The following is a 25,367-nucleotide window of genomic DNA, read 5'->3' on the forward strand; positions in this document are numbered from 1 at the left end:
GGAGATGTGGGTTCCAATTTTAATTCTGCTTTAACTGTGGGACCTTGGAAAAATACCCTCCTCCCTCCAAGACTTGGTTTTGTCACCAATAAAATGAAGGCTATGATCCCTTCTATCTCTTAGGCTTGTTTCAAGGTTCAGATTGAGATCATGTGACTAGAAGGGATTTTTATCAGAGACAGAAGGTAATACAGGCAGGAGGTAAACAAATTCAAACTTTTCAGAAGGTTATTTAATGAAAATAAAGTCTCCTACTGAGAACTCCCCGGATCACAGGTCCCCTCCCAAGACAACCCCTATGACCAGGAACATTCTGTGCAAAAGCATATAAGTGTACATGTCCTCCACACACTGTTCTGTACCATACATATTTTGGAGATGGTCTTGTATCAGCACACAAGGAGCTGCCTCCTTTTAACAGCTGCCTAGCATTCCATTCTATGAATGTACCCAAACCAGTTTAGCTAGTTCCCACCCTACAGATGGACACTTGGATTGTTGCCAGTCTTTCGCTATGGTAGACAGGGTTGGAGTGAACATTGTTAAACATACGTTTTGTGTATGTGTGTACCTGTGGGATGAAGTCCTTGCAGTGATGTTCCTGGGTCTAAAAGGTGCGTGCAGGTTTGATAAAATATTTATTTGGCTGTGTTGGGCGTAGTTGTGGCTTGCAGGCCCGAGAGTGTGGGCTCGGTAGTTGGAGAGCGCAGGCTTAGTTACCCCGTGACATGTGGGATCTTAGTTCCCTGACCAGGCATAGAACCCAGGTCCCCCGCATTGGAAGGCGGATCCTTAGCCACTGGACCACCAGGGAAGTTCCAGTATCTTGTGGTTTTAACTTGCATTTATTACCAGTGAGCTTGTAGTCAGCCACAGTAGGTGTTTCAGGAAGGGGGGGTGGGTGGGCTCAGGACAGTGGGGGCACTGCCAGCCTCCCTGTGGAGCTCCTGTCCGCCTCACAGGCACCCTCTGTCCCTTCCCAAGGCTCATCACCCTTCCCAACGGGGTCCTCCAGATCCTGGATGTACAGGAGGGCGACGCAGGCTCCTACCGCTGTGTGGCCACCAACTCAGCACGCCAGCGCTTCAGCCAGGAGGCCCTGCTCCGCGTGGCCCACAGAGGTAAGGCGGCTGGCCGGGTGGGGTAGTCAGCCAGCTTGGAGCTGGGAGGGGCCTCAAGTGGTCCAAGACCTGCCTTCAAATAGGTGACAGATGAGGCCATGAAGCCCAAAGAAGGCAGTGCCACCCACGTCAGAGATAGCACTCGGGGCAGGAACCCAAGACGCCTGGTCCAGGGCTCCCTTCCTGCTGAGACTGTGTCCGTGGGTGGAGTTTCCAGGGCTGGGGGCGGGTGCAGGGAGGTGAGGTGTCTGTGGAGAGGGTAAGTGCCTGCTCCTGCCCTGGGGGAGCCGCCGCTGCTGCTTGCTGTGCGTCTGGCTCCTAAGGGCCTGGGACTGTTCTTTGCATTTCTCTGAAAATCTCCCGTCCAGAGTGACGCGGTAGAAAGGACACAGGCTTTGGGGTCAGGACAACCTGGTTTGAATCCTGGCTTCTCTGCTCACCATCTGTGTGACCCTGGGCTCCTTATCAAATGTCCAGCCCGGGGAGGTGGTGAGAGTCGCTGAGATAGGAACGGGAAGTGCCTGGTGCCTGGCAGCTGTTCGGTAGATCTCACTTCAGGCCTCCCGCAAAGGCCTCTATCTTGCCTTCCTTTGCCAAGGCAGCTCCCCTGGACCCTCACCCCTCTGCTCATCTCTTCCCATCCCCCTCTCACTCCAACCACTTTCACTCCCACCCTACCTCCTGGGGCTTAGCTGATGAGCTGAGTCTGGTTTGCTGCCCCTTCAGTGCCCGGGGTCTCTGCCTCCACCTGCTGGACAAACCGGGTATTTATCATGCTGACCCAGGGCCCCAGCGTCATGCTGAGAACCTGGCAGGAATTGGGTGCTCCGGGTGCCACCAAGCTGGCAGAAACTCGAGCCCATCCCCTGCCTTTCCCACATGGGAACTGAGGCGCTCCAGAGACGAGACTTGCCAGAACTGGAAACTCCAACTCTTGACTTCAAGTCCAGAGTGCAAGTCTACTCTTGACTCTGCTGGTTCTCTGCCTTGAGGGTGGGTTCCATCCAGCAGGAAGAATGGGGGTGCTGTGTTGGGGCCCGGTTATTCCTCTCTGGCTCCCAGAGAAAGACCTCTGAGTTCCTGTCCCAGCTCTGCTTTCCCATCTATCCGACGGAACCCTAGCCGCCCCACCTGTCTCACCAGGTGACTGAGAGCATCAGGTAAGGGGCTGAATATGAAGACGCCTGATGGTAAGGCTACCTCCCTCCAGGGTCCCTGGCATCTGCAGGGGGGCAGGACGTGGTCATCGTGGCAGCCCCGGAGAACACCACTGTGGTGTCTGGCCAGAGTGTGGTGATGGAGTGTGTGGCCTCGGCTGACCCCACCCCTTTTGTGTCCTGGGTCCGACAGGGTAAGTGGAGGGAAGGGATCTGAGGGCATGGGAGAGGAAGGGGGTGGCATTGCACACATCCCCAAGTCAAGGGTCTAGAAGGGTGACCACAGTATGGTCACCAACCTTTGGTGTGGTAGGAACTAACTTCTGTCCCAGGGTGGAGTGTGGGCAGAGGAGCCTGGACCAAAGGAATCAATCTGTATAGCAAGTTTCCTTTATGAAGCCCGCTCAATCTGCCACTCACAAAACCACTCTTGAGGCCTTTCTCGGGGGTGGGCACTGGGCTTTGTTCTCCACCTTCTTTGTTTCCAGTCCTTACAACTGAGTGCGGGCCCAGTGAGTCAGGTCGCACTTGGACTCTCTGCTGGCCTGACTACACAGCCCCTCCTGGCCCACCCAGTCTGCTGCGGCCTTTGTGTGCCTGGCTTCACGCTGGGCACAGTGAGTGAAAGACCCAGGTGAGAGAGATGGGGCCCCTGTGCTCTGATCTCCCAGTCTGTGTAAGGGAGATAAACGCATATCCATGAAGAGAGACTTGATGGTATCAGGCAGCAAGTGATGAGTGCCAAGTGGGGCTGCATTACAGAAGATGCTGTCAGGGTGATGAGAGCGCCTGGCCAACATCCCCTTGTAGTCTGCTGAGCACGAAACCCACCCTCCTGCCGGAGCCTCCTAGAGCTGTTGGAAGAGGTTAAGGGCCAGGGCTGTTATTTCTGGTGGGCAGATGAGGAAACTAAAGCTCAGAAAGGCAGGTGGAAAGCCAGGACCCAAACTTTAGAGCCTGTTCCTTTTCCGGTACACCACCCCCTACAGCCCTGTATGGAAGAAAAGCAAGGATTACTTGTTGCCATTTGTCAACAAGAAGTGACATGTCCCAAGTTGCTGGCAGAAGTAAGTCTTAAATCCAGCTCTCTTTACCCTTCTTCCCCGGTTCAGTTCATGACCCCACAATCCCCTTTTTGTAAGTTTGTATCTCACATTCAAGACTATATAATGATGACTACATAGAGTTTAAAGAAAAATAATAACCCAAGATGACTGTGTACCCCCACCGAGCTGATGAGAAAGAACAGTGCTGGTTATCTGTGCCTCCCTGACCTACCCAACCTCACTGGACTCATGACACTTGCCTAGTTAGGGGGAATCCTAGGCCAACAGGACCCTGTTAGTATTTTTGGGGTAAGCCTGTGATGTCTCCCAGTTCTATCATTAGTGTTTCTCAAATCCTGACCAGGCATCAGGATGACCCAGGGAGCTTCTTCAAACTGCAGACTCCCTCCCTTCACGCCTGAAGGATCATGACCCCGGATTCTTAATGTTTAACAAGTTCCTAAGGTCCTTCTACTGAAAGTGTGGTCTTTACCTACCTCTTGGGCAAAGTTAGAAATGCAGAATCTAGGGTGCCTGATGCCTCTGCAGCATCTTAACCAGGTCTCTTGTGATTCTGTGATTTGTTTGCACAGTGGGGATTTGAGAATTGCTGTCCTAGAGGGTCTGGGCACTGTGGTTCTGGGATTTCACTTAGAGAAACTCTGCTAGTAGCAAACTTAGAAGACAGAGACTGGCTTCACTCCTGACCCTGGGCGCTGTTCCTTTTCCAGTAACTTACTCCACTAAGTCTGGAGAAGGAAGTGGCAACCCACTCCAGTATTGTTGCCTGGAGAATCCCATGGACAGAGGAGCCTGGTGGGTTACAGTCCATGGGGTTGCAAAGAGTCGGACACGACTGAGCGACTCACACAATACAACTCCACTAAGTCAGGGGAGGGGCATGGCTTTTTTGTTTTGTTTTGTTTTCTTCTGATGGCAAAAGTTGTACATGTTCATTATAGAAAACTAAGGAAAAGCAGAAACAGTAAACATCCCATCACTCAGAGATTAAATTGCTAACATATGAGTGTGTTTTCTTCCAGAGTTTTTTTCTATGCACATGTATATTTCCCCCCCCCCCAAATAAAAGCATGCTGTATTTACAGTTCCAAGTCTTGTTTTCATTCAACAGTATATCATAAGCATCTCCCCATCTTTATTTTATTGACTTATTTTTGGCCATACCATGCTGATTGTGGGATCTTCGTTCCTTGACCAGGGATTGAACCCGTATCTCCTACAGTGGAAGCTCAGAGTCCTAACTACTGGACTGCTAGGGGATTCCCTGTCCATCGTTTAAAAGGTTTTTCAAAAAATAATTTTAATAACTGAGAGTCCATCATTTGAGTATAGCCAGAATTTACTTTTTGAAGTCTTTCCCAGCTGTCCACTGTTAGAGTTAACACAGGTGGTCAGCACTGTTAACAGCTCCCCACTACAGGGTGCCCACAAGTGGCATCCTGGCTTCAGGGTCAAGCTGGAGCCCCTGTGTAGCCCTATCTGCATTTACCCTTTCTCAGGCATTGCAACATACTGTCTTTAAAACCTTTCCCACTTTAATAGGTGAAAATGAACATCTGTGTTCTGACGTGCATTTCTTTGGTTTTGTGATTGTAGAATAGTTTTTTTTTGTTTCTTGGCGGTTTGCATTTCAACTCCTGACTGTAAGGCAAGGGCTTTCAAAATGATTCTCACTTCACATCAAAATAAGTCTCAGGTATTCAGGTCTCTGGTTATGGTGCAGACCTTCCCAGCCATATCTTCATCATAGCCCTGGGCTGAGATCATATGGTAGGAGGGTGTCCTTGAGAGAAATGAATTTAACAGGAATGGTAATTGTAACTGAGTAGTGTTCAGAGCACCTATTGATGTGCCTGCATTGTGTGGGCCAGTCTCACAGACCTTACTGGTTCCACCCTCAGAACAGCCCTTCCAGCGAGGGACTGTCCCCCAATTTTAGAGAGAGAGACACTAGGGCTCAGAGGGGATCATTGGTCTAGCAAGTGGAGGAACTGAGATCCCAACCAGAGACTGTCAGGTTCTCTTAACCCGGGTGGAGAGGGCGCCCCCACCCGAGGTCCGAGGCCGGAGAGTGGATGGAGGGGCAGCCGGCAGCTCCCCGCTCCAGCACTCTCCCTCCTCCCGCAGACGGGAAGCCCATCTCCACCGATGTCATCGTCCTGGGCCGCACCAACCTACTTATCAAGAGCGCGCAGCCCCGCCACTCTGGCGTCTACGTCTGCAGAGCTAACAAGCCCCGCACGCGGGACTTCGCCACCGCAGCCGCCGAGCTCCGCGTGCTGGGTGAGGAGGGGTGGAGGGTGAGATGGGGCATAGGACCGGGGAGCCGGTGCAGGGGGAGACTGCATTGGGACGGATTAGTTGGGGCTGAGCGAAAGAGGAATAGGAAGTTGGAAAACGGACAAGTGGGCGTGTCAGAGGCGATGGAGGAGAATGAATAGGCAAGAGAAGGTTGAGGGCGGCGGGAGCCCAGCACCCGGGGAGGAGTCCTTCGTAAGGAGGTGGGGTACCTTGGAGGGGACAGACTAGGTAATTAGAGGAGACAAGTGTGGGAGGAGATTGGAGGATGGAGTTGAGGAAGAGGAGAGGGGTGATAAAGGGCATTGCTTGGGTTATTGGAGAGGTGGTCTGGGTGGGACCCGGGTAACGTGGGGAGGGATGAGAGTGAGGTTATGGGGGGGGGGGTACATCTGACAGGTGTGGGGTCCTGGGAGGTAGGGGAGACGGAATAAGTGCGGGAGAAGGGTTAGATCCTGGAGAGGCCAGGGTATTTGGGGAGGCCGAGGAGGCCTGGAGAGAATGGTCAGTGTAGGGCCGGTGTAGAAAGAGGAAGTGAGCTAGAGCTGCGCTGCTGAGGGTATTCTGGGGGGACGGGTGAATCAGGGAGAGGTGAGAATGAGTGAGGGGCTGCGGGAGTCCCTTGGGTATTTGGAGGCGGGGGCAGGCCTCTAGCGGCGGGAGCGCGCAGTCAGCGTCCCCCTCCGGTCCCCCAGCCGCTCCAGTCATCTCTCAGGCGCCGGAGGCGCTGTCGCGGACGCGGGCCAGCACCGCGCGCTTCGTGTGCCGCGCGTCCGGCGAGCCGCGGCCGTGGCTGCGCTGGCTGCACGACGGGGCGCCGCTGAGGCCCAACGGGCGCGTCAAGGTGCAGGGCGGCGGCGGCAGCCTGGTCATCACGCAGATCCGCCTGCAGGACGCCGGCTACTACCAGTGCGTGGCCGAGAACGGCGCGGGAACGGCGTGCGCCGCTGCGCCGCTGGCGGTCGTGGTGCGCGAGGGGCTCCCCAGCGCCCCCACGCGGGTCACCGCCACGCCGCTGAGCAGCTCCGCCGTGCTGGTGGCCTGGGAGCGGCCCGAGCTCCACAGCGAGCAGATCATTGGCTTCTCCCTCCACTACCAGAAGGCACGGGGTGCGTCTGCCCGGCGCTAAGACACCCCAGCGAAGACCTACTGCAGGGGGTGCCTCCGGGGGGCGGGGGAAGGGACGCGGCACAGCCTGGATGGTTGAAGTGTTGCCTTTGGGGATAGGATGGGATGGGGTGGGAGCCTGTGTGTAGATATGGGTTAGCGCATTTCCCCTTCAGCCACAGTTTAAAAGAGCAGTGAGAGGATGCTACTCCCAGGGAAAATGCCGTGGCAGTCCTGGAGCCAGCTTGTTAATTGCAGCAGGAGTCACTTCAGTTACGCGACAGAAAAGACTTCCTAACTAGTGGGAGGAACTAATACAGTGGGACTAGAAGTCAGGGGAGTTTATATGCTCCTACTCAGATTATCTGGAATGATTTAGCTAGAAAGAGGCTATTCCGGGGACTGAACAACATGAAGGATCCCTAGACAGCTTCGAGCAGGGAAGCCTCAGGCGGTGGCCCTGTGACAGACACTTTGTCCCCTAACCCACTCAGGCGTGGACAACGTGGAATACCAGTTTGCAGTGAACAATGACACCACTGAGCTACAGGTTCGAGACCTGGAACCCAACACAGACTACGAGTTCTACGTGGTGGCCTACTCGCAGCTGGGGGCCAGCCGTACCTCCTCCCCAGCCCTGGTCCACACTCTGGATGATGGTAGGGCCTCTGCACCTCCTGTGGGCACCTTGGGGCCCAGGGAATTCCCGGAGGATGGTAGCTTAGTTTCTCCTTACTCCTATGCCAAGGCACTTTTACCTGCCTTGTGCCATCTTTTATGCCCTGTAAAGGAGTGGGCAAGGGTTCATCTCCCTAATTTACAGTTGGGGAAACTGAGGCCCAGAAAGTGAGAGACTTGCCCAAGGTCAATAGTGCAGCTGCAGCTTGAGCCCAGGTTTCATGACTGCCTGTAATCAGGTGGCCCTTCTCCGCTGCACCCAGGTACCATCCAGTCAGACAGGAGCCAGTGACAGTCCACTGGATGTAGAAGACTGTGCTGGGGGCATGGCCCGGGAAGGCTGTCCCATCCTCTCCAGCTTGGGGCTCCCCTGAGAGGCTCCCTTTCCTCCCTCAGATCCTGGTCCTGGGCCTCCTTCTGACTTGCCGTGTGACCTGGGCAAGTCTCTGACCACTCCTGGGCCTCACCTTCCACGTCGGTGGAGCAGAACTCACGCTGATGTTCTTCTGTCTCAGCCCCCAGTGCAGCGCCCCAGCTCTCCCTGTCCAGCCCCAACCCCTCGGACATCAGGGTGGCGTGGCTGCCCCTGCCTCCCGGCCTGAGCAACGGGCAGGTGGTGAAGTACAAGATAGAGTACGGTTTGGGAAAGGAAGGTGAGTGGGGGCAGGAATCAGTGAGAGCGGCTGGTGGGGTGGGGCAAGGTGAACCTAGAAAGGGGGACGGGGGTGCTGGGGGTTGGGAGGGCAGGAGTGGAAGGGAAGGCTCAGTCAGAGGGCTCGCTCAAGACAAGGGTAGGGCTGGGGGCTAGCCTCACCTTCGCACCACTGTGGTGCGTCATCAGACAGTCGCTACCGCAGGCTCCTTGTCTGCGAAGTGAGGCAGGTGACCTAGGTAATCCCAGGGGTCCCTTCCAGCTCAGAAGGGATAGGGAGGTGCAGGGTTTGCTTGTGGGATTGAGGGAAATGAGGCATGGGTGGGGTATTAGGACAGATGTCAAGAATCTCGGGGAGGAGGAATGAAATTGATGAAGACACAGGAGAAGGCAATTGGCTGGGGGCCAGGGGGCCAGGGCGAGGAGGGAGGGAAGGGTGAGGAAGGGGGCATGGGGGGCGACAGGGCTCTGGAAGAGGCGGTGCTTGGCGGTTTCACAACCAGCCCCTTGTGCCCATGCCCTGGTGGTGTGTGGGCTGGCTCCCGGGGGCAGTGGGGAGCGTGTGCCCTGACTCTCCCCACTGTGAGCCCAAGCTCATGGCTGGCATCAGCCAGGGCCAGAGGCCTGAGCATTCACTGAAGCATGGAGTCCATCCAGGCACTGAGGGGTCAGTGTTGGGAGGGCCTCGGGCTCTGATGGCACTGAGGAGCCGGGCCCAGAGTGGAAGAGTCAGTGTAGGGGGGTTAGGGGTTCTTAAGGCGGCCACCCAAAGCCGGTGTCTTCTGTCCCAGCAGATCAGATTTTCTCCACCGAGGTGCCGGGGAATGAGACGCAGTTTACGCTGAACTCGCTTCAGCCCAACAAGGTGTATCGAGTGCGGATCTCAGCTGGCACAGGGGCTGGCTACGGGGCCCCCTCCCCGTGGATGCAGCACAGGACGCCCAGTGTGCACAACCAGAGCCATGGTACGGGGTCAGAGGGGACAGGTGGGGTGATGTGAGTGACTGTGGGCGTTTGGGATCCCTGGGAGCCCAGACCCAACCAACCCCTCCACGAGAGATCTGCCATGGCTGCCCCTGCTCGATGGGGGAAGAGGCGAAGGGCTGGCGTGTGCAGACACCCCTGGGCTCGTGTATCCCTCCCATCTGCCGTGTGACCTTGGACAGACCATTCACAGCTCTAAGACTTCACTTACTACTGCCAGGTGTATCATGAAGATTAGTTAATATAAACAAAAGTTCAATACATAGTTAGAACTGGTTAAGTAGTAGCCAACAGGGGACTTCCCTGGCAGTCCAGTGGTTAAGAAGCCATGCCTCCACAGCAGGAGGCACAGGTTCAATCCCTGGTTGGGGAACTAAGATTCCCATGTGCCGCACAGCATGGCTGGGGAAAAATAAATAAATAAATAGTAGCTGCTTCTGTGACTATGACTGTTGTGGGTTTTGTTGAGAGGCCCAATAGTAGAGTGGTTAATGAAGACAAAACCTGGCACGCATACTATCTGTGTCATCTTGGGCAAGTTACTGGACTTCTCTGAGCCTCAGTTTTCTTATCTGTAAAATAGGGACACTAGTATTTATGCTATTTTGTAGGGTTGTAAGAATAAAGTTAGAATACACGCTATGAAGTGCTTAGAACAGCATCAGACACACAGTGAGCCAACCCAGCCTCAGGCTCTAAGTAGGTCTCCCCACTCTGGTGTCTCCATCCCTCCTTCCTGGCTTCAGCAACCCCTCTCATCCCCTTGCCTGCCGATGCCCATGCCTTCATCCCTTCAGAAGATTTATAGAGCCCTCCTCTAAGGCAGGTACTGTCAGCCCTGCCCCAGAAGTGCTCTATGCTAACTTCTTTGCAAACACCCAGGAGACGTCCCGGCGTTCTCAGCACTCTGGGCTTATGGAATAGTGAGTTCTTCTCTAGACCCAGCCTGGGCCTGACCCTTAGGCTGTGGCTGAGTGGTGAGATATATTGGGAGAACTCTGGCAAGGGCCTCACTCGATACTGTCTTCCTGCTTTCTGCTTCCTCATGCTTCTTCCCTCCTCCCTTCCCCGGCCTCCCCCTCTTCCTTCTCCTTCACTCTCTTGCTCCTCCTCCCTTACCTGCTCCTCTGCCCCCAGTCCCTTTTGCGCCCACAGAGCTGAAGGTACGGGCAAGGATGGAGTCCCTGGTCGTGTCCTGGCAGCCACCCCCGCACCCCGCCCAGATTTCTGGCTACAAACTGTACTGGCGAGAGGTGGGAACGGAAGAGGAGGAGATGGATGGTGAGAGCCCTCCAGGGGGCCGTGGAGACCAGGCGTGGGATGTGGGGCCCGTCCGGCTCAAGAAGAAAGTGAAGCAGTATGAACTGACCCAGCTAGGTAAGGAGGGCCGCCCGGGAGGGGATGAGATAGACATAGGTCCAGCGGGGGTCTGGACAAGCTGGGCTGGTGGTTGGAGATGGAGTCTCTCAGGGGGTGCGAGAATGACCCCGGAGATTCCTCTAACCAGTGAGTGACCCCCGTGACCTTCCCCAGTCCCTGGCCGGCTGTACGAGGTGAAGCTCGTGGCGTTCAACAAACACGAGGATGGCTATGCAGCAGTGTGGAAGGGCAAGACAGAGAAGGCTCCCACCCCAGGTGAGGAGCTGGGGAAGCGGGGGAGGAGGGCTCAGTCAGCAGGTCTGTGCCTGGCCTCCTTTCCCTCTCCTCCGGGCCGGCCCTGGTGGGCAGGCCGTCTGGAAGTTTCAGCCACCTGCAAACCTGTTCTACTGGCCCTTTTAGATCGCAGAGAGAAGCTCCCGCTTCTGTCTTATGGGCCCTTGTTTTCATTATCCATTATTCATTATCCATTATCCATGCTCATTATCCATGAGCAGTGCTAATTTGGAAGGTTTGGACAGAGAGAAACCCCATGGTCCATCAGTGACTTCTGACCCCAAGTTTGACCTTTAAACAATTTTTAAGATGACCCACTTTCATCACACTATCTCTCAGATTATTCCTCTGCTTTAGGCAGGGAGGGTATCCCTATGTGGGTCCACCAGGAAACTGAGGCTCAGAGTTGGTTCAGGCTACTGTAACAAAACACCATAGCCTGGGTAGCTTACACAGCCAACATTTACTTCTCACTGCTTTGGAGGCTGGGAAATCCAGGATCAAGGCCTTAGCTGAGTCAGTGTCTGGTGAAGACCCGATTCCTGATTCATAGACCATAGGCCGTCTTCTCGTTGTGTCCTCACAGGGCAGAAAGAGGTCTAGAGAGTTCCCTAGGGTCTCTTTTATAAGGGCACTGTTATGGACAAAAAACCTGTGTCCCCCAGAATTCATACATTGGAACCCTACCCTCCAGTGTGATGTATTAGGAGGTAATTAGGATTAGATGATGTCATGAGGGTGGAACCCTCATGAATGGGATTTGTACTGTTTTAAGTCACACAAAAGAGCTTTCCACCCTTTTCTGCCCTGAAGACACAATGAAAAGTTGATAGTCTATAACCCAGTAGAGGACCTTCACCAAAACTTGATCTCAGACTCTGAAATTTCTGTTGTTTACCACCCAGTCTGTGGTTGTTATAGACAAGTTGTTATAAACAGACAGGACTCCACCATGTGTTCAAATTTCAACATAGGAACTTTGTGGGGGGACACAAACATTCACTCCATAACACTTCTATATACTTTACAAATATTAACTAATTTAATCCTCATAACCACCCTATGAAATGTAGGTACTATTATTAGCCCCACTGATGGAATAGGGAATGGAAACACAGAGAGGTTAATTAACTTCTCCATAGTCACACAGCTAGTACATGGCAGAGTTGGAATTTGAATCAGGACAGCCTGGCTCCAGAATCTGTGCTCATAATTACCATGACTCGCTGTCTCCCTCTCTTACATTCTTACATACTAGTGTTCCATAGTCTGCTCGCTGTATGCCCTTGGCCAAAATCACTTAAATCCTTGGGGGCCTCAGTTTCCTCATCTGTGAAGTGGAAATAAAGCCTTATTCCCAACTCACAGGATCACAAGAGAAGGGTAAAAGAAAGGGCCTTGGGAACTGCAAACCACGGTATGTATTTCCAGATGAGTATCCTCACTCCCTTCCTACACTCTAATTTTCACCCTCCAGACCTGCCCATCCAGAGGGGGCCACCCTTGCCCCCTGCCCATGTCCATGCGGAATCAAACAGCTCTACCTCCATTTGGCTTCGGTGGAAAAAGCCAGACTTCACCACAGTCAAGATTGTCAACTACACCGTGCGCTTCAGCCCGTGGGGGCTCAGGAACGCCTCCCTGGTCACCTATTACACCAGGTGGGGCGCGGGGCTGTGCAGGGGCGGAGTGGGGGGGAGGAAGGCAGCAGGGGGTGGTGAAGAGAGGGGCCTGAGGCGGCAGGGCGTTTCATGACTCGCGTTAAACGGGGGGCGCATTGAGAGTCTGATGGCCTGATGGTGACAGATGGGAAAGGAGAGCCCATCCAGTCCTGTCCCCTCATCAGAGGGCCTTCTGCTCCACCCAGGGAGACATCATGCAGGACAGACCTACTTCTTCACTCTCAGGTGGTGGGGAAGAGAAAGCCCAGCTGCTGTCCTGAGAGGCCCGCCTTGTTGGATGGGGAGTCAGAGACCTGTTGGTCTCTGTTGGTTTGGCAGACAAGACAAAGCATAAAAAGCAATAGATACATATTAATACAGTTGCAGCTAAAGGAAAATTATGCATCAAGGAAGAGTTATGCATTAAGGAAAAGTTATGCATCTTTTCCTTTAAGTCAAGGAAAAGAAGCATCAGAGAGGGTTCTTTGGGTGGAGAGTGACATGGATTAACCCAGGAATATTTCTTGGAAGAGGGGGCCTGGCTTGGGGATTGGACATGGAATCTCACATACACATCCATCCATCCACATCTTTCTGCAGGTCCTCTGGATGGTGTTAGAGGCCCCAGTGTCAGGGAGCAGATTCCCTGCCCAAGGCAGGGGTTGGGGCTGGGTTGGGGGGAGGAGACTTGAAGGGGCCTGAGACTCCTAGTTGCATTTCTTACCTTGGCAGCTCTGGAGAAGACATCCTCATTGGCGGGCTGAAGCCATTCACCAAATACGAGTTTGCAGTACAGTCTCATGGTGTGGACATGGACGGGCCTTTCGGCTCCGTGGTAGAGCGTTCCACCCTGCCTGACCGTGAGTGGCCCCTCAGCCCCTTGAGCGAACTCCATGCCCCAGCAGCCCTCTGCTGAAATGCCCCTCCGAACCCTGTAAGTTCCTGTCAGTCGCTATGCATTTATGCTGGCAATCCAATGCTGGTCTTAACCATTTACTCACAGGCATGATCACATAAGATTTAGAGGAGGGGTTTCTTTTAAGAGGCTGTGCCAAGACCTCACTGAGCTGTGAAGAGGGCTGGCTCTGGAGGCAGGCATCCCGGACTCTGCATTTGGGTCCCCGTCGTGCCCCTGACACCCAGGGAGACTAGGCAGGCCCCTTCCCCAGCAGGGCTTCTGTGTCCTCATCTGTAAGAGGGGAAGATGCGACCATGAGCTCTGCAGGTCTGTGACTCTGGAACCCTCTGGAAACGCATCTGGAGACAAGTGATTCTTTGTCCTCACAGCACAGCCTCTTAGGTTCTGCTGACCCTGAGACAGTTCCCCTTTCTATCAGCAGACCTTTGTTCCTGATCTGAAATAAGAAGACGTGTGTATGGTTTGCGGGGGGGCGGGGGGGGGGGGGGAGGGCCATGCACCCTCATGAATGCACTTTAAAAAAAAATGCTTACAAATTGTTTCTCACACACTCATGACCTCAGCTCAAGTGGTGTTGTTAGTCACTCAGCCATGTCCAACTCTTTGCTCTCCATGGACAGAGGAGCCTGGCCATGGAATTCTCCAGGCAAGAATATTGGAGTGGGTTGCCATTTCCTTCTCCGAGGGATCTTCCCGGTCCAGAGATCGGACCCGGATCCCCTGCACTGCAGGCGATGTCTTGACTGTCCGAGCCACCATGGAGGACAGGAGCTCCGTTTATCCTGGTCTCGCTCATGGAGTTTAGGGAGACTAGGTGTTTTCTCAAGGGAGACTCTCTGACACAGAATCCCCAGCTCAACTGACCTGATTTCAGAGGGGGGAGTATTTTCTCCTTTCACAGATGCGGAGACTAGAGCCTGAGAAGTGGGGAGTCACCTCGGGCCAGTGAGGGTTCTGACTGCCCATGGTGCTGTGGCTTCTTTATGCCTTCTAGTCCTGGGTCCCCATCTCACCCTCTGTTGGGCCTTGAAAACCTGAGCCCCCAAATTTCTGTTGTTTCCCCACTCAATAGTCAGCTTTTGTCCCTCCTTTCTCCCCTCCCTTCCTCATTTACTCCTGCCCCCCTCCTGCCCTTTCAACTTCTCTGAAAACAAAACACAAAGCCTTTCAAGGTGGTCCTCCTCGCACGGGGATTCCTGTGACTCTAAGGTCCTGGGCCCGAGCCAGTGGAGATGGAGGCTATATAGGGCATCAGCAAATTTTACTTGAAGATTTGGGGTGGCGAGGGGAGTTAGGAACTTTAAATAAAAAATCATTTCAAACACTACTTAGATAATAAATGTTACCACAGGAGATATGACTTTAAATGACATGTAAGCCTTCCAAAAACTTTTGCGCTCTGCCCCCAGGTCCCCTGAGGACCAGACAACCATCCTCAGTCCTTGGAAGCATTTGGGTGTGGAGATTTGAGGAGCTCTGCTCCAAAGAGTGGAAAAGAGTTTCTAAGAGGGTAGGAATGGTGGCAAAGCCCCCCTTCCTAACTGTTTTCTGGAAATTCCCGGGTGAGAGACCCGACCTCATTTTGCTTCGTGCTTTGTGGTTTGTTCCAGTAAAGGTGGAAGCAAGGAGGCCATGCCTTCATGCCCTGGCTCCCAGCTGTGCCCACAGCTGGGGCTGTCAGCGACCCTGCCTCTCCCTGTCTCCTCCTCTGACACCCAGGGCCCTCGACACCCCCATCCGACCTGCGCCTGAGCCCCCTGACACCGTCCACCGTCCGGCTGCACTGGTGCCCCCCCACGGAGCCCAACGGGGAGATCGTGGAGTATCTGATTCTCTACAGCAACAACCACACCCAGCCCGAGCACCAGTGGACCCTGCTCACCACGGAAGGTGAGTGCCCTCACCCAGGACCTCTGAGCAAGCGTTTCCCCCCACCCCTTTCCAGCCTCCTCAGTGGCTGGGTTAGTACTGAGATGGCCACGGAGGTTTGTTCTAGGAGGAGCAGGCAGAAGCTGCTGCCTGGGTGGGAGCAGCAGGTTTTCCCAGGGCCACTTCCCAGCCCAACCCTGCAGGCCACCCCCACCTGGTTCACCAACCTTGCTCTCTCTGGCTCCCCTGCCCCCCAGGAAACATCTTCAGTGCTGAGGTCCATGGCCTCGAGAGCGACACTAGGTACTTCTTCAAGATGGGGGCACGCACAGAGGTGGGGCCTGGGCCCTTCTCTGGCCTGCAGGATGTCATTACTCTCCAGGAGAAGCTCTCAGGTAAGAGGTGGAAAGGGAGGAAGGGGTGGGCTCCATCCTGGGGCAGCCCAAGCTCCCCAGAGGCCCCCAGAGCTGACTTCTAATTCTGAAGTCATCTCCTCCAAGGCCTTGCCTTCAGGCACATGTTGTTGGACAGCTGCCCCCTTTATTTGGTGTGAAAGTGAAAGTCTCAGTTGCTCACTCATGTCCGAGTTTTTGTGACGTCATGGACTGTAGGCTCCTCTGTCCATGGAATTCTCCAGGCAAGAATACTGGAGTGGGTAGCTATTCCCTTCTCCAGGGGATCTTCTTGACCCAGGGATCGAACCCAGTACTTCCGCATTGCAGGCAGACTCTTTACCGTCTGAGCTACCAGGGAAGCCTGGTGTGGAGAGGATAAATTTGAAGGGGAAATGGGTGAGGTTCAGTGGTAATTCAGTCGAAAGGTCAGATTTGTGGGAGACTGGCTTGGTTTCTCTGGGAGCTTACTTTCACTGGAGAACTGGCTTGAAGAGGTGATGAGCTTTATACAGTGGAAGTCTCAGGCCATGAGACTGTCTACACCATGATTCGCAGGGCCCCGTGTGAAAGGAAAATGTGGGACCCCTTATCGAAAAATGAAGAAGACAGACTTCCCTGGCAGTCTAGTGGCTAAGACTCCACACTCCCACTGGAGGGGGCAAGTTAGATCCCTGGTCAGGGAACTAGGATCCCACATGCTACACAGCAGCCACAAAAGAAAAAAATATCCTGTGTGCCACAACTAAGACTAGCATAGTCACATAAATATATTTTTAAAAAATGAGCAAGAATTTCAAGGTGGTGACAGCAGAGCATGAAACCAAGCCCAGAACCCTTCTCAGCACGGGCCACGGGCCACTGCACGTGTTGCACTCCTGTGAAACCAGCCCTGTTAGGCAGGCAAGAGGCGTGTTTCACTGAAAGGCCAGGTTGATGGGGAGGAACTTCAGCTTCCGGATGTCCAGTGGGGCGGACAGTTGGAGAGAGAGGTAGTGGTGGTCCCTGTGAGTCTGTAGGGCCCTCTGATCCTTGCATCAGAGATTTCACGTGTCCAGCGGAAGAGATTCAGGCCAGTGGCCTCCGGAGGAAGCCCCAGGATGTCCTGGTCTATGAACCTCGGGTTTTCTCCTGTCCTTGATCTGTTCTGTCCCCTCCCTCTCCCCTGCCAGACTCTCTGGACGTGCACTCGGTCACGGGCATCATCGTGGGCGTCTGCCTGGGCCTCCTCTGCCTCCTGGCCTGCATGTGTGCTGGCCTGCGCCGCAGCCCGCACAGGTGGGTGGGAGGACCAGTCTGACCACAGAGAGGAGCAACTTCCAGAAGGGCTGCAGGGAAGAGAGAGCGGGGAAAGTGGCCGTGACTTGCTCTAGCCCCTCCTGGGGGCCCCATGGAAGTTGTCTGGGATGAACAGGTTGGGGTGAGGTCCTCGTGAGAGCGGGGAGTGGAGTGGGTTTAGGGAAGCCCCCAGTGTACCGCTCAGTCAGGGCTGGCATAACCTAGCTGCCTGTCTCCTGCTTCCTTGGTGGCGGTTATTCAGTTGCTTGGTCGTGTCTAACTCTTTGTGACCTCATGGACTTCCTTGGTAGCTGCCAGCCTCTTGCAAAGAGGGCCCCCAAATCTCCAGATGCCCAGAGCCCCGGGAGGAAGGATCTCAGGGCAGTGTCACAGCTGTTGTGAACAGTCACAGAATTTCTTATCCATTGCACAGACAGTGAAATTAAGTCTCAGAGATGGGTAGGAACCTGCCCAGGGGCATAGGCTGGACTAATCCCAATCCCACCCCTGCCCCTCTCTTTGACCACTGTGTCTGTTCCCCATCTTCCCTTCCAGAGAAGCCCTCCCGGGCCTGTCCTCCTCGGCCACTGCTGGGAACCCGGCACTGTACTCCCGAGCCCGCCTGGCACCCCCCAGCCCCCCAGCTGTCCATGAACTGGAGTCCCTTGTGCATCCTCGTCCCCAGGACTGGTCCCCACCGCCCTCCGACATCGAGGACAGGGCTGAAGTGCACAGCCTTATGGGTGGCGGGGCTTCTGCTGGCCGGGGCCACTCCAAGAGAAAGGTGAGCCCGGAGCCGGGGGAGGGCCGAGCCCCACACTGCGGTTCATTCCCAAATCGGACACTAGGGGGCGCGAGAGCACGCTGTGTGACCCTGCGAGGGGCGCGCTCCCCTCTCCCCTCCCTGGACCAGCTGCAGAAGAAAAGACTCTCCCTCCTCTTTGAAACGGTTGGCAAGGCAGGGAAGCAGATGGGCCTCCATCTCTGGCAGAATAGGTCAGCCTGGTTCTCAGGAAGGAGCGGAGAGCCCCGAGGGGCTGTTGGCGGGTGACTCAAGGTGGCCAGAACGCGCCTCATCCTGGGAGCTGGGGAGAGCTCTAAGACCCAGTACTCCCTCACGTGGGGGAAGGGGGCTGGTCAGGTTGGCTGTGGCCAGGTAGGACCGGGATCCAGATAAGGTGCATCCACGCAGGGCGGGTCCTGTCCATCCTGGCAGCCGTGGCTCATCCTGAATTCTCTGACCAGCCAGCTTGAACCGCTGAGTCCTTTCTCACCCTCTCCCTGCCTCTGTGGCGAAGGAGAACTTGCCTGGTTCAGAAACTCCTGGGCTGTTCTGCAGGAGCATCTTTCTATCCTCAGATTCACCCCTGGACTCTCAGATTCTGTGCCTGTCCCCACTGCTTTGGGGAGAGACGTAGAAAGGGGGCCGAGAGTCTGCGGAGGGCCTCCAGCCGTGTCCTGCGTATATCCCCAGCCCAGGCCTCAGCTCCTGCTTCTTTCCCTGTGCAGATCTCCTGGGCTCAGCCCGGTGGGCCCAGCTGGGCAGGCTCCTGGGCAGGCTGTGAGCTGCCCCAGGCAGGCCCCATGCCCTCTCTGACCCGGGCCCTGCTGCCCCCTGCTGGAACTGGGCAGACACTGCTGCTGCAGGCTCTGGTGTACGAGGCCATAAAGGTCAGTGTCCTGGGAAGAAACGGGGAGGGGAGGAGGGAAGGGTCCCGCGCTTGTTAAAAGCAAGTAGTGAATCCTCTGGAGACCCCTGGTGGTAACGTCCCCGGGGGTAAAAGTCGAGCCTGGAGACCCCCGGAGCCTCTAAAGGTGAATAGGTGGAGGGCAGGCCAGTGTTTGAGAAGACAGCCCCTCCTCGAGCGAGGCATAAGTGGGCCACGGCTGAATTCCCATGGATCTGAGCGTGCGCCAGTCGGACTGCATTCAGCCCTTCTTCGTGTGCACTGAGCCCGCCTGTGTCTGGTATTTCTGAAATTCTGTGACAAGGGCAGATCGTAGTGTTCCCCTGCCTGCCCATGGATCTGACCATCATCTCCGGGAGGACAGTCACTGTGCTTCCTTTACCAACTCCCGCAGAACATATAATGGGCTCTAGGCTGGGGGTCAGCCTCGCTCCATCCCGAGAATGATAGTCATTCTTCTGATGGTCACTCTCAGTGATGGTTTCTGTGTTCTCTGCTCTGACCAGGGCAACGGGAGGAAGAAGCCTCCCTCAGCCTGCAGGAACCAGGTGGAGGCCGAAGTCATTGTCCACTCTGACTTTAGTGCATCCAATGGGACCCCTGACCTCCACCTCCAAGACCTGGAACCTGAGGATTCCCTGCCTTCAGAGGCTCCTGACCTCACTTCGAGTGTTGTGGATCTCGATCAAGGGGAAGACTGGCTGGACAGGGAGCCAGGAGGGTGTGAGCAAGCAGCCCCTGGGCCAGACAGACTCACCTGCCTGCCAGAGGCAGCCAGCGATTCTTGCCCCTACTCGGACCTCCAGTCCAGGGAAGCTCTGGAGGAGGCCCCTGGGAACAACTGCCAGCCAAAGGCCCCCTACCCTCCAGGAGCCAGTCCAAGCCTGTCCAAAGCCCCAGTCCCCTCCTCCTCTACTTAGCTCCCCTACAGGGCACAGTTTGGGACAGGCTGGTTTGGATCATGCGACATGACACGTGTGGCTACACATGTACGCGTCTCTGCCCGAAAGTCATCAAGCCACTTGGAGCCTCCTGGGGTGCTTTGGCTCGGGGAGAGGAAGGATTGGATTATTCACTCCCCCCATACTCTGTGACACATGTGATATGTGAGACACGTGACGCACAGTTACATGTGATATGCACATGTGTGAAGCACATGTGTGTGTGCTGTTTGGTGAGCTGGGAAGCTCTGGGCCAGGCAGTGATCACTATGGCCTAACTGATCCTCCAGGTCAGGACACTGCCCCAGAGTGGCCCGCCCCCAGCCCTGCGGGCCCCTACTCTGTCACCCAGCCTTTTATTACGCACTCTGAGAGTGTCTCCAATGCCTTGTCTGACAAAGACAGCCCCGGCCCACTTTCCGGTTGGGCTGGGCTGAGTGCAAGTAGGCTCTGAATGCCCGACACTTTAGTGGCATCACCTCCCATCTGCCATGTGCCCCGGGCCCAGATTGAGAGGGTGACTCCAGCTCCCCTCAGAGCAAGTCTGCACCTGGTTTTGTAACTGGGGAAGTGCCTAGTTTTGCAAATCTGCTTTCTGTTGCTCTCCCTTCTCTCCTCCCCGCTCAGTCCTCTAGTGTCTTGTCCTGTCCCCCCGTTCTTCCAACCTCAGCGCCCTTCTCTTCTGTCCTGGGACTCGGTCCTTTCCTCTCTGTGGCTTCTGTCTGTCTCTGCTCTCGCCTCTCCCACACTATCATGTGGTTCTCCTGCCTGGGTTCAGTCTCAGCATCCTTCCCTCACAACATGACTACCTCATGTCTGTTTGAGGCCGTGATGGGACTCCTGTGTCCGCCGTCCACTTCAGCCATCGTCCTCCTGCCCCTGCTTCTCCGTGCCTCTGTAGACCCCATCCCCAGGCAGACTGCACACCCCCAGTGCAGGTTTGGAGAAGACCTTTCAGCTTCCCTTGCATCTTTCTCCCTGGGATTGAGACTGGAGGGTTCTCCTTAGAGGGGATGAATGCAAGTCAGACTTGGGGGTTTTGAGACAGGGATACAATTATTCCCTCCCTTCCATGCGGTAAGTCTGGTTTGCTGGGCAGAGGCGTTTGAGGCACCTTCCTTCCCAGCTGGAACTTGAAAGGGAGAAGGGGGTGGGAATTAGAGGCCGGGGAGCCCCTTCGCTTCCCACTCTCTGCCCCTTGACCAGGAACTGATGGGTGGGGCTGGGAGGGATCTCATCCTCTAGGGTGTTGGAAGTAGGGGCTTCGCACAGGACAAGGGTGATGGGCTCATCTCATTTTGCTCTTTCTTTAAATTCAATCCTGAAGTCATTTTTTGTTGACCACCCCCACCACACATACACAGGGACAAACCTGACTTGTTTCATTTATTTGATTTTGCACCTCAGTCTCTCATAGGATCATTTAGTACTTGGTCTCTTCTCCCTGAATTCATCTTTTTTCACTGAGCAGCAAGCACATCAAGGGTTAACTCTGGCTTCTGAGCCAAATTAGAAATAACCAGTCTATCTTTCCTTTTTTTTTTAATGGTGAAATGTCTCTCAGTGGAGCTGCAGCTTCCTCAGACCCTTTCAGCATCTGTGTTTATTACACGCGGGTGTCACTCAGGTTTGACATCCGCACCTACATTTCCTCCTCCTCCCCCTTCAGGCAGCCTATGATAACACTAAAGATTATTAATGTTGGTTTTGTATCTCGTTAAGGACAGATCTGTCATTTGTACTATTTCTGTAGCATTCAGCATTGCTGTGGCTAACACTACTGTATATGTTTCATCACTGCTCTGAAGGTCAAAAGCCTCATTTTATTTTGCTGGTTTTTTTCTTTTTTTTCCTAAAGGAAAAAGAAAAAAAAACTGTCCTGAATTAAATGGCTCTTTTAACAGTAGGCTCTTAGCATTACACCACATAGTCATTTTTCATGTTCTTGTTTAACAGGCACTGAGGTTCTGGTTTAAATTAAATAGCTGCAAATGAGACAATTTATAACCCATTAGGTTGGGTGGAAAATTGTTTCTCAAAAGCAAATAAGTAATAAATCTGGTATCTGCCTATAACTCACAGTTGATAAGAACGTGGCCATTACTCACTAGCATTATATATGATTTGGGCTCTGGGTAATTTGGAAGTGTTAGGTTTGTGTCTTTGTAGCAGTATTTTTATTAGAAAAGAGTCCATTGGCCTTTTACAGGGTATTAATCCTTTTGTCACCTACCATGGATGCCTTATGGTTTTTGAGTCTCATTTAAAAACCTTTTCTTGATGCATGACAAGTATAATCGGTACCTGCTCATTTATTTGTCTGTAGTTTTGCTGTATTATTTAATTATTTTTCCAGCATTTTTTTTCTCCTTACAATTATCATATTCTTTAGTGTTAAGCCAATGCATTGATCATATATCTGTCCCTGTAATGAATTAATAAACTATTTTCCAAAAATGTTCTTGTTTGTGGAACCAAGTGACTAGAACTTCTTCAGCCTTTCTGCCCTAGAGAATGTATTTCTTACCAGGATGGGAAATGTTGAGTTTTGAGCAGAAGAGCAGGTGGTTATAAGAAAGAACTGGACTTTCTCTAAAGAAGAGGGAACCTTTGTACACTGCTGATGGGAATGTAAATTGGTGCAGTCACTGTGGAAAACAGTAAGGAGGTTTCTCAAAAAACTAAAAATGGAACCACCATATGACCCAGCATTTCCACTCCTGGGTATATAACAAAACAAAAACACTAATTTGAGAAGATACATGCATGTCAGTGTTCACAGCAGCATTATTTTCAATTGCCAAGATATGGAAGCATCCTAAATGTTCATCTACAGATGAGTGGAGAAAGACAATGTGGTCTGGTTAAGCAATGGAATACTACTCAGCCATAAAAGAGAATGAAGTTTTGCCATTTGAAACAACATGGATGGATTTGGAGGGTATCATGCTAAGTGAAATAAGTTAAAGACAAATACTATATAATATTACTTATATGTGGAATCTAAAAAATACAACAAACTAGTGAATATAAAAAAAAAAAAAAAGAAACAGACTCAGTGATATAGAAAACAAACTAGTGGTTACCGTGGGGAGAGGGGAAGGAGCAAGATAGGGGTAGGTCTATACTACTATGTATAAAATAAGCTCCACGGATATGTTGTGAAACACAGGGAACAGAGCCAAAATTTTATAACTATAAATGGAGTATAACCCTTAAAAATTATGAATCACTGTATTGTACACTTGTAACATATAATATTGTATATCAACTATATTTCGATGAAGTAAAAAAATAAGTTACTCAGACTCCTAGGATAGGAACTCCTCTCCCCACCTCAAAAAAGGAGCTGAACCATCTCCCTCCCTCAACAGGCACTTAGAAAAAACACCTAAACTTAGGAAAGATGCTTTCTTTGATGTCATTCTTTTAGGCTCTTCAGGGATCTCTTTTCATCTGGACACACATTTTTTTAACTTTGTGGGATGCAAGGGAGGAGTGAACCACCAAACTCCAGAGATTGGGTTCGGCAAATCTTCTGTATAAATCTGGCTTCCAAAATTGCCCGTGACGCCCGTTCACACATATGGGCACAGTGCCTATGAGCTCAGACACCCACGCATGGAACCCTCACCTTCACAATCATGCTGGTGTCCATTAACTCAAACCTAGGCACAGCAGTCATACACCAGACCCCACGCTTACACCTCACACACATCTCAGGATTACAGTTGGCAACGGCTCTGCTAGGATCTTTATAGTGCCTTGACCACGGGTGTTTTCTGTTGCTGGGAACCAAGAACCAGAGGGCTTCCTGCCCAAGACCACCCCCAAAGTAGCTGGTGAGCCAGCCCTGAGTTAATTGACACATTGTAGGGGGAGATACTGCACATTTTGCATGCAGGAGAATAGCCATTATTTGCATATCACTCTCAGACCTAGCGTTGTGATAAAGAAGAATTAAACACTTGTCAAAATGAATTTAAAATGACAGCAACTCAGGACACCAATTTGACCTCTCCTGAGTCTAGGACAAGCCAAGAAGGGGTGGTTGAGAATTCAGACCCTGCAGGAGGGAGTTCCAGGCCTTTCAGCCCAGAGAGGGCCCCCACCCCTCCCTTTCCTATGGCCAGTAGAGGCTCATCCTTCCTGCCCTTCCTTGTAAAGAAATTGGCTTGGGACTTCAGTGTGTTCCCTGACCCTGAATTTCTCCATTGCTTCCTATTGCTTGCTCATATGTCTCAAGTCCTGTTCATCTTCCAATCGCTACTACAGAGTCCCTGGGCTGCACAAACCCCATCACTAGTAAACTTACCTGATTTCTGGAGGCCCTTTTTAACCTATCTGCATCAGTTAGTTTTATATATGTTAACACTTCTGCTCTGCAATTCCAGAGTTGGTATCAAAAGAGAGATGTAATTACTCCTCTTCCTGACCAATTCAATGCCAATAGCTGAGTGAGGCAGAGACTGTTCTCTTTAAACCTCCTGCTCCTCGAACTTAGTAGAGGCTCAGTAATTTTGATGGACTAGCACATCATGCTGAACTCAACAGAAGATCATTTAATAGCGAGTGGCCAAGACTGATGATCTCTGCAGGCTAGCGTGGGGCTGTATCTCCTAAGAGGCATGCCTATCTCCCATAACAATCCTTACCTGAGACTGATGTTGTCTCCTTTTACATTCTGACATGAAACATTGAGTCTTTGTGGCATAGAAGTGTTATTGGGAATTTTAACTTCCAGTGTGCTATTCCAGTTATCAGGTCATTTGTCGTGACCTGTATCCTTTACATTTCCTTCAAAGTGAGCAGGGGAGATGGGATATCTTTATCTTTCAGATGAGCTCTGAGAGTGACTACCTGGGTTTGCTGAACTAAACAGCAGGGAGAAGTGGGGCCAGAATCCGGTTTACTTTAGCGTTCTCATTGTCCTGTTAGGTCTGCTTTCCCAGGGCCCTGGACGAAGCCGCCTTCCTACCCTTCCTCCCTCCTGTCCACCCAAGCGCCAGAACTCTTCGGTCTAAACAGGCCAGTCTTGCAGCTAAACGTCCTAACCTTTGGGTGAAAGAACTAGACACCCATGGAAAACCGAATCTTTGACAACTTTGTGCAGCTTTTAGGGAATTATCTCGACAATACAGACTTGGACACGGTGCAGGAGGACGCAGCAGAAAGAGTGGGTAGGAGAGGATCCGACAGCTTTGCGTGTTTCTCTGCAACCCGGACCTACTCCGCAGTCCACTGGGTTTCCACTCCCCCAGCCCCCCAAGTCCGGAGCTGGCCCGTGGGGAGGGGTCCGGGGCTGCAGCTCTGGATGGCGCCCGCCGCTCCGGCCCCAGTTCAAAGCGCAGGGGGCGCGTCCGCCGCGCAGCCGGGAATGTCCGGCCGCTTAAAGCGCTCGCCGGCTCTTTTGTTCCCCAGACCGGGCCTCCGGGGAGAGGGGGCTGGGGGAGGGGACCGGGAGGGGAAGGAAGAGGGGCGGCGGGCGGCGGGAGGAGGGCGGGGCGGGTGGTGCGAGTGCGGAGCGCGCACCCCGGGCGAGGCTGACAGATCGCCCGGGTGGGTGCAAGATGGCGCAAGCGGCCGCGCTCGCCCTGCGCCCCCGGCGCTCCTAGGCAGGCATGTGGCCCCAGCCCCCAGCCGCCCGGGCTCGGCCCCGGCCGGAGCCCCGGCCCCGGCCTCGGCGCCGGCCCCGCGGGACACTGTGAGCCGCGAGAGGCCCCAGAGCCGCGCGTCGCCGATCCGAGCGGACCGCGAGCCCCATGGCTGCCTCGCGCGCTGCGCCCCCGCGCCGCCGGCCCCGGCTCCTGCTGCAGCTGCTGCCGCTGCTACTGTTGCCTGCGCCAAGCGACGGTGAGCTAGGGCGCCCGCGGTGCGGCTGCTGGGGACCGAGCCCCGGGAA

At 53.6% G+C, this 25,367-nt stretch overlaps 2 protein-coding genes across 2 annotated transcripts in view; both read left to right on the plus strand.

Moving 5' to 3' along the window:
* IGDCC4 (immunoglobulin superfamily DCC subclass member 4) overlaps nucleotides 1–21,903 on the plus strand; it is a 38,740-nt gene extending 16,837 nt beyond the window's left edge. The window contains exons 4-20 of the mRNA XM_061158039.1: nucleotides 985–1,121; nucleotides 2,332–2,472; nucleotides 5,473–5,628; nucleotides 6,339–6,752; nucleotides 7,245–7,409; nucleotides 7,944–8,081; nucleotides 8,875–9,045; nucleotides 10,202–10,441; nucleotides 10,598–10,699; nucleotides 12,195–12,378; nucleotides 13,111–13,238; nucleotides 15,017–15,187; nucleotides 15,424–15,561; nucleotides 16,731–16,836; nucleotides 17,392–17,620; nucleotides 18,346–18,507; nucleotides 19,031–21,903. Coding sequence (XP_061014022.1) covers nucleotides 985–1,121; nucleotides 2,332–2,472; nucleotides 5,473–5,628; nucleotides 6,339–6,752; nucleotides 7,245–7,409; nucleotides 7,944–8,081; nucleotides 8,875–9,045; nucleotides 10,202–10,441; nucleotides 10,598–10,699; nucleotides 12,195–12,378; nucleotides 13,111–13,238; nucleotides 15,017–15,187; nucleotides 15,424–15,561; nucleotides 16,731–16,836; nucleotides 17,392–17,620; nucleotides 18,346–18,507; nucleotides 19,031–19,444 — 3,196 coding nt within the window. The 3' untranslated portion in view covers nucleotides 19,445–21,903. The remainder of the gene's footprint in view (nucleotides 1–984; nucleotides 1,122–2,331; nucleotides 2,473–5,472; nucleotides 5,629–6,338; nucleotides 6,753–7,244; nucleotides 7,410–7,943; nucleotides 8,082–8,874; nucleotides 9,046–10,201; nucleotides 10,442–10,597; nucleotides 10,700–12,194; nucleotides 12,379–13,110; nucleotides 13,239–15,016; nucleotides 15,188–15,423; nucleotides 15,562–16,730; nucleotides 16,837–17,391; nucleotides 17,621–18,345; nucleotides 18,508–19,030) is intronic.
* Nucleotides 21,904–25,227: 3,324 nt separating this feature from the next.
* Nucleotides 25,228–25,367, plus strand: part of IGDCC3 (immunoglobulin superfamily DCC subclass member 3) — a 42,164-nt gene continuing 42,024 nt past the window's right edge. Inside the window, exon 1 of the mRNA XM_061158327.1 lies at nucleotides 25,228–25,318. Coding sequence (XP_061014310.1) covers nucleotides 25,228–25,318 — 91 coding nt within the window. The remainder of the gene's footprint in view (nucleotides 25,319–25,367) is intronic.

This window comes from Dama dama, chromosome 12, assembly GCF_033118175.1.
Source record: "Dama dama isolate Ldn47 chromosome 12, ASM3311817v1, whole genome shotgun sequence".
In the NCBI taxonomy this organism is placed as follows: domain Eukaryota; kingdom Metazoa; phylum Chordata; class Mammalia; order Artiodactyla; family Cervidae; genus Dama; species Dama dama.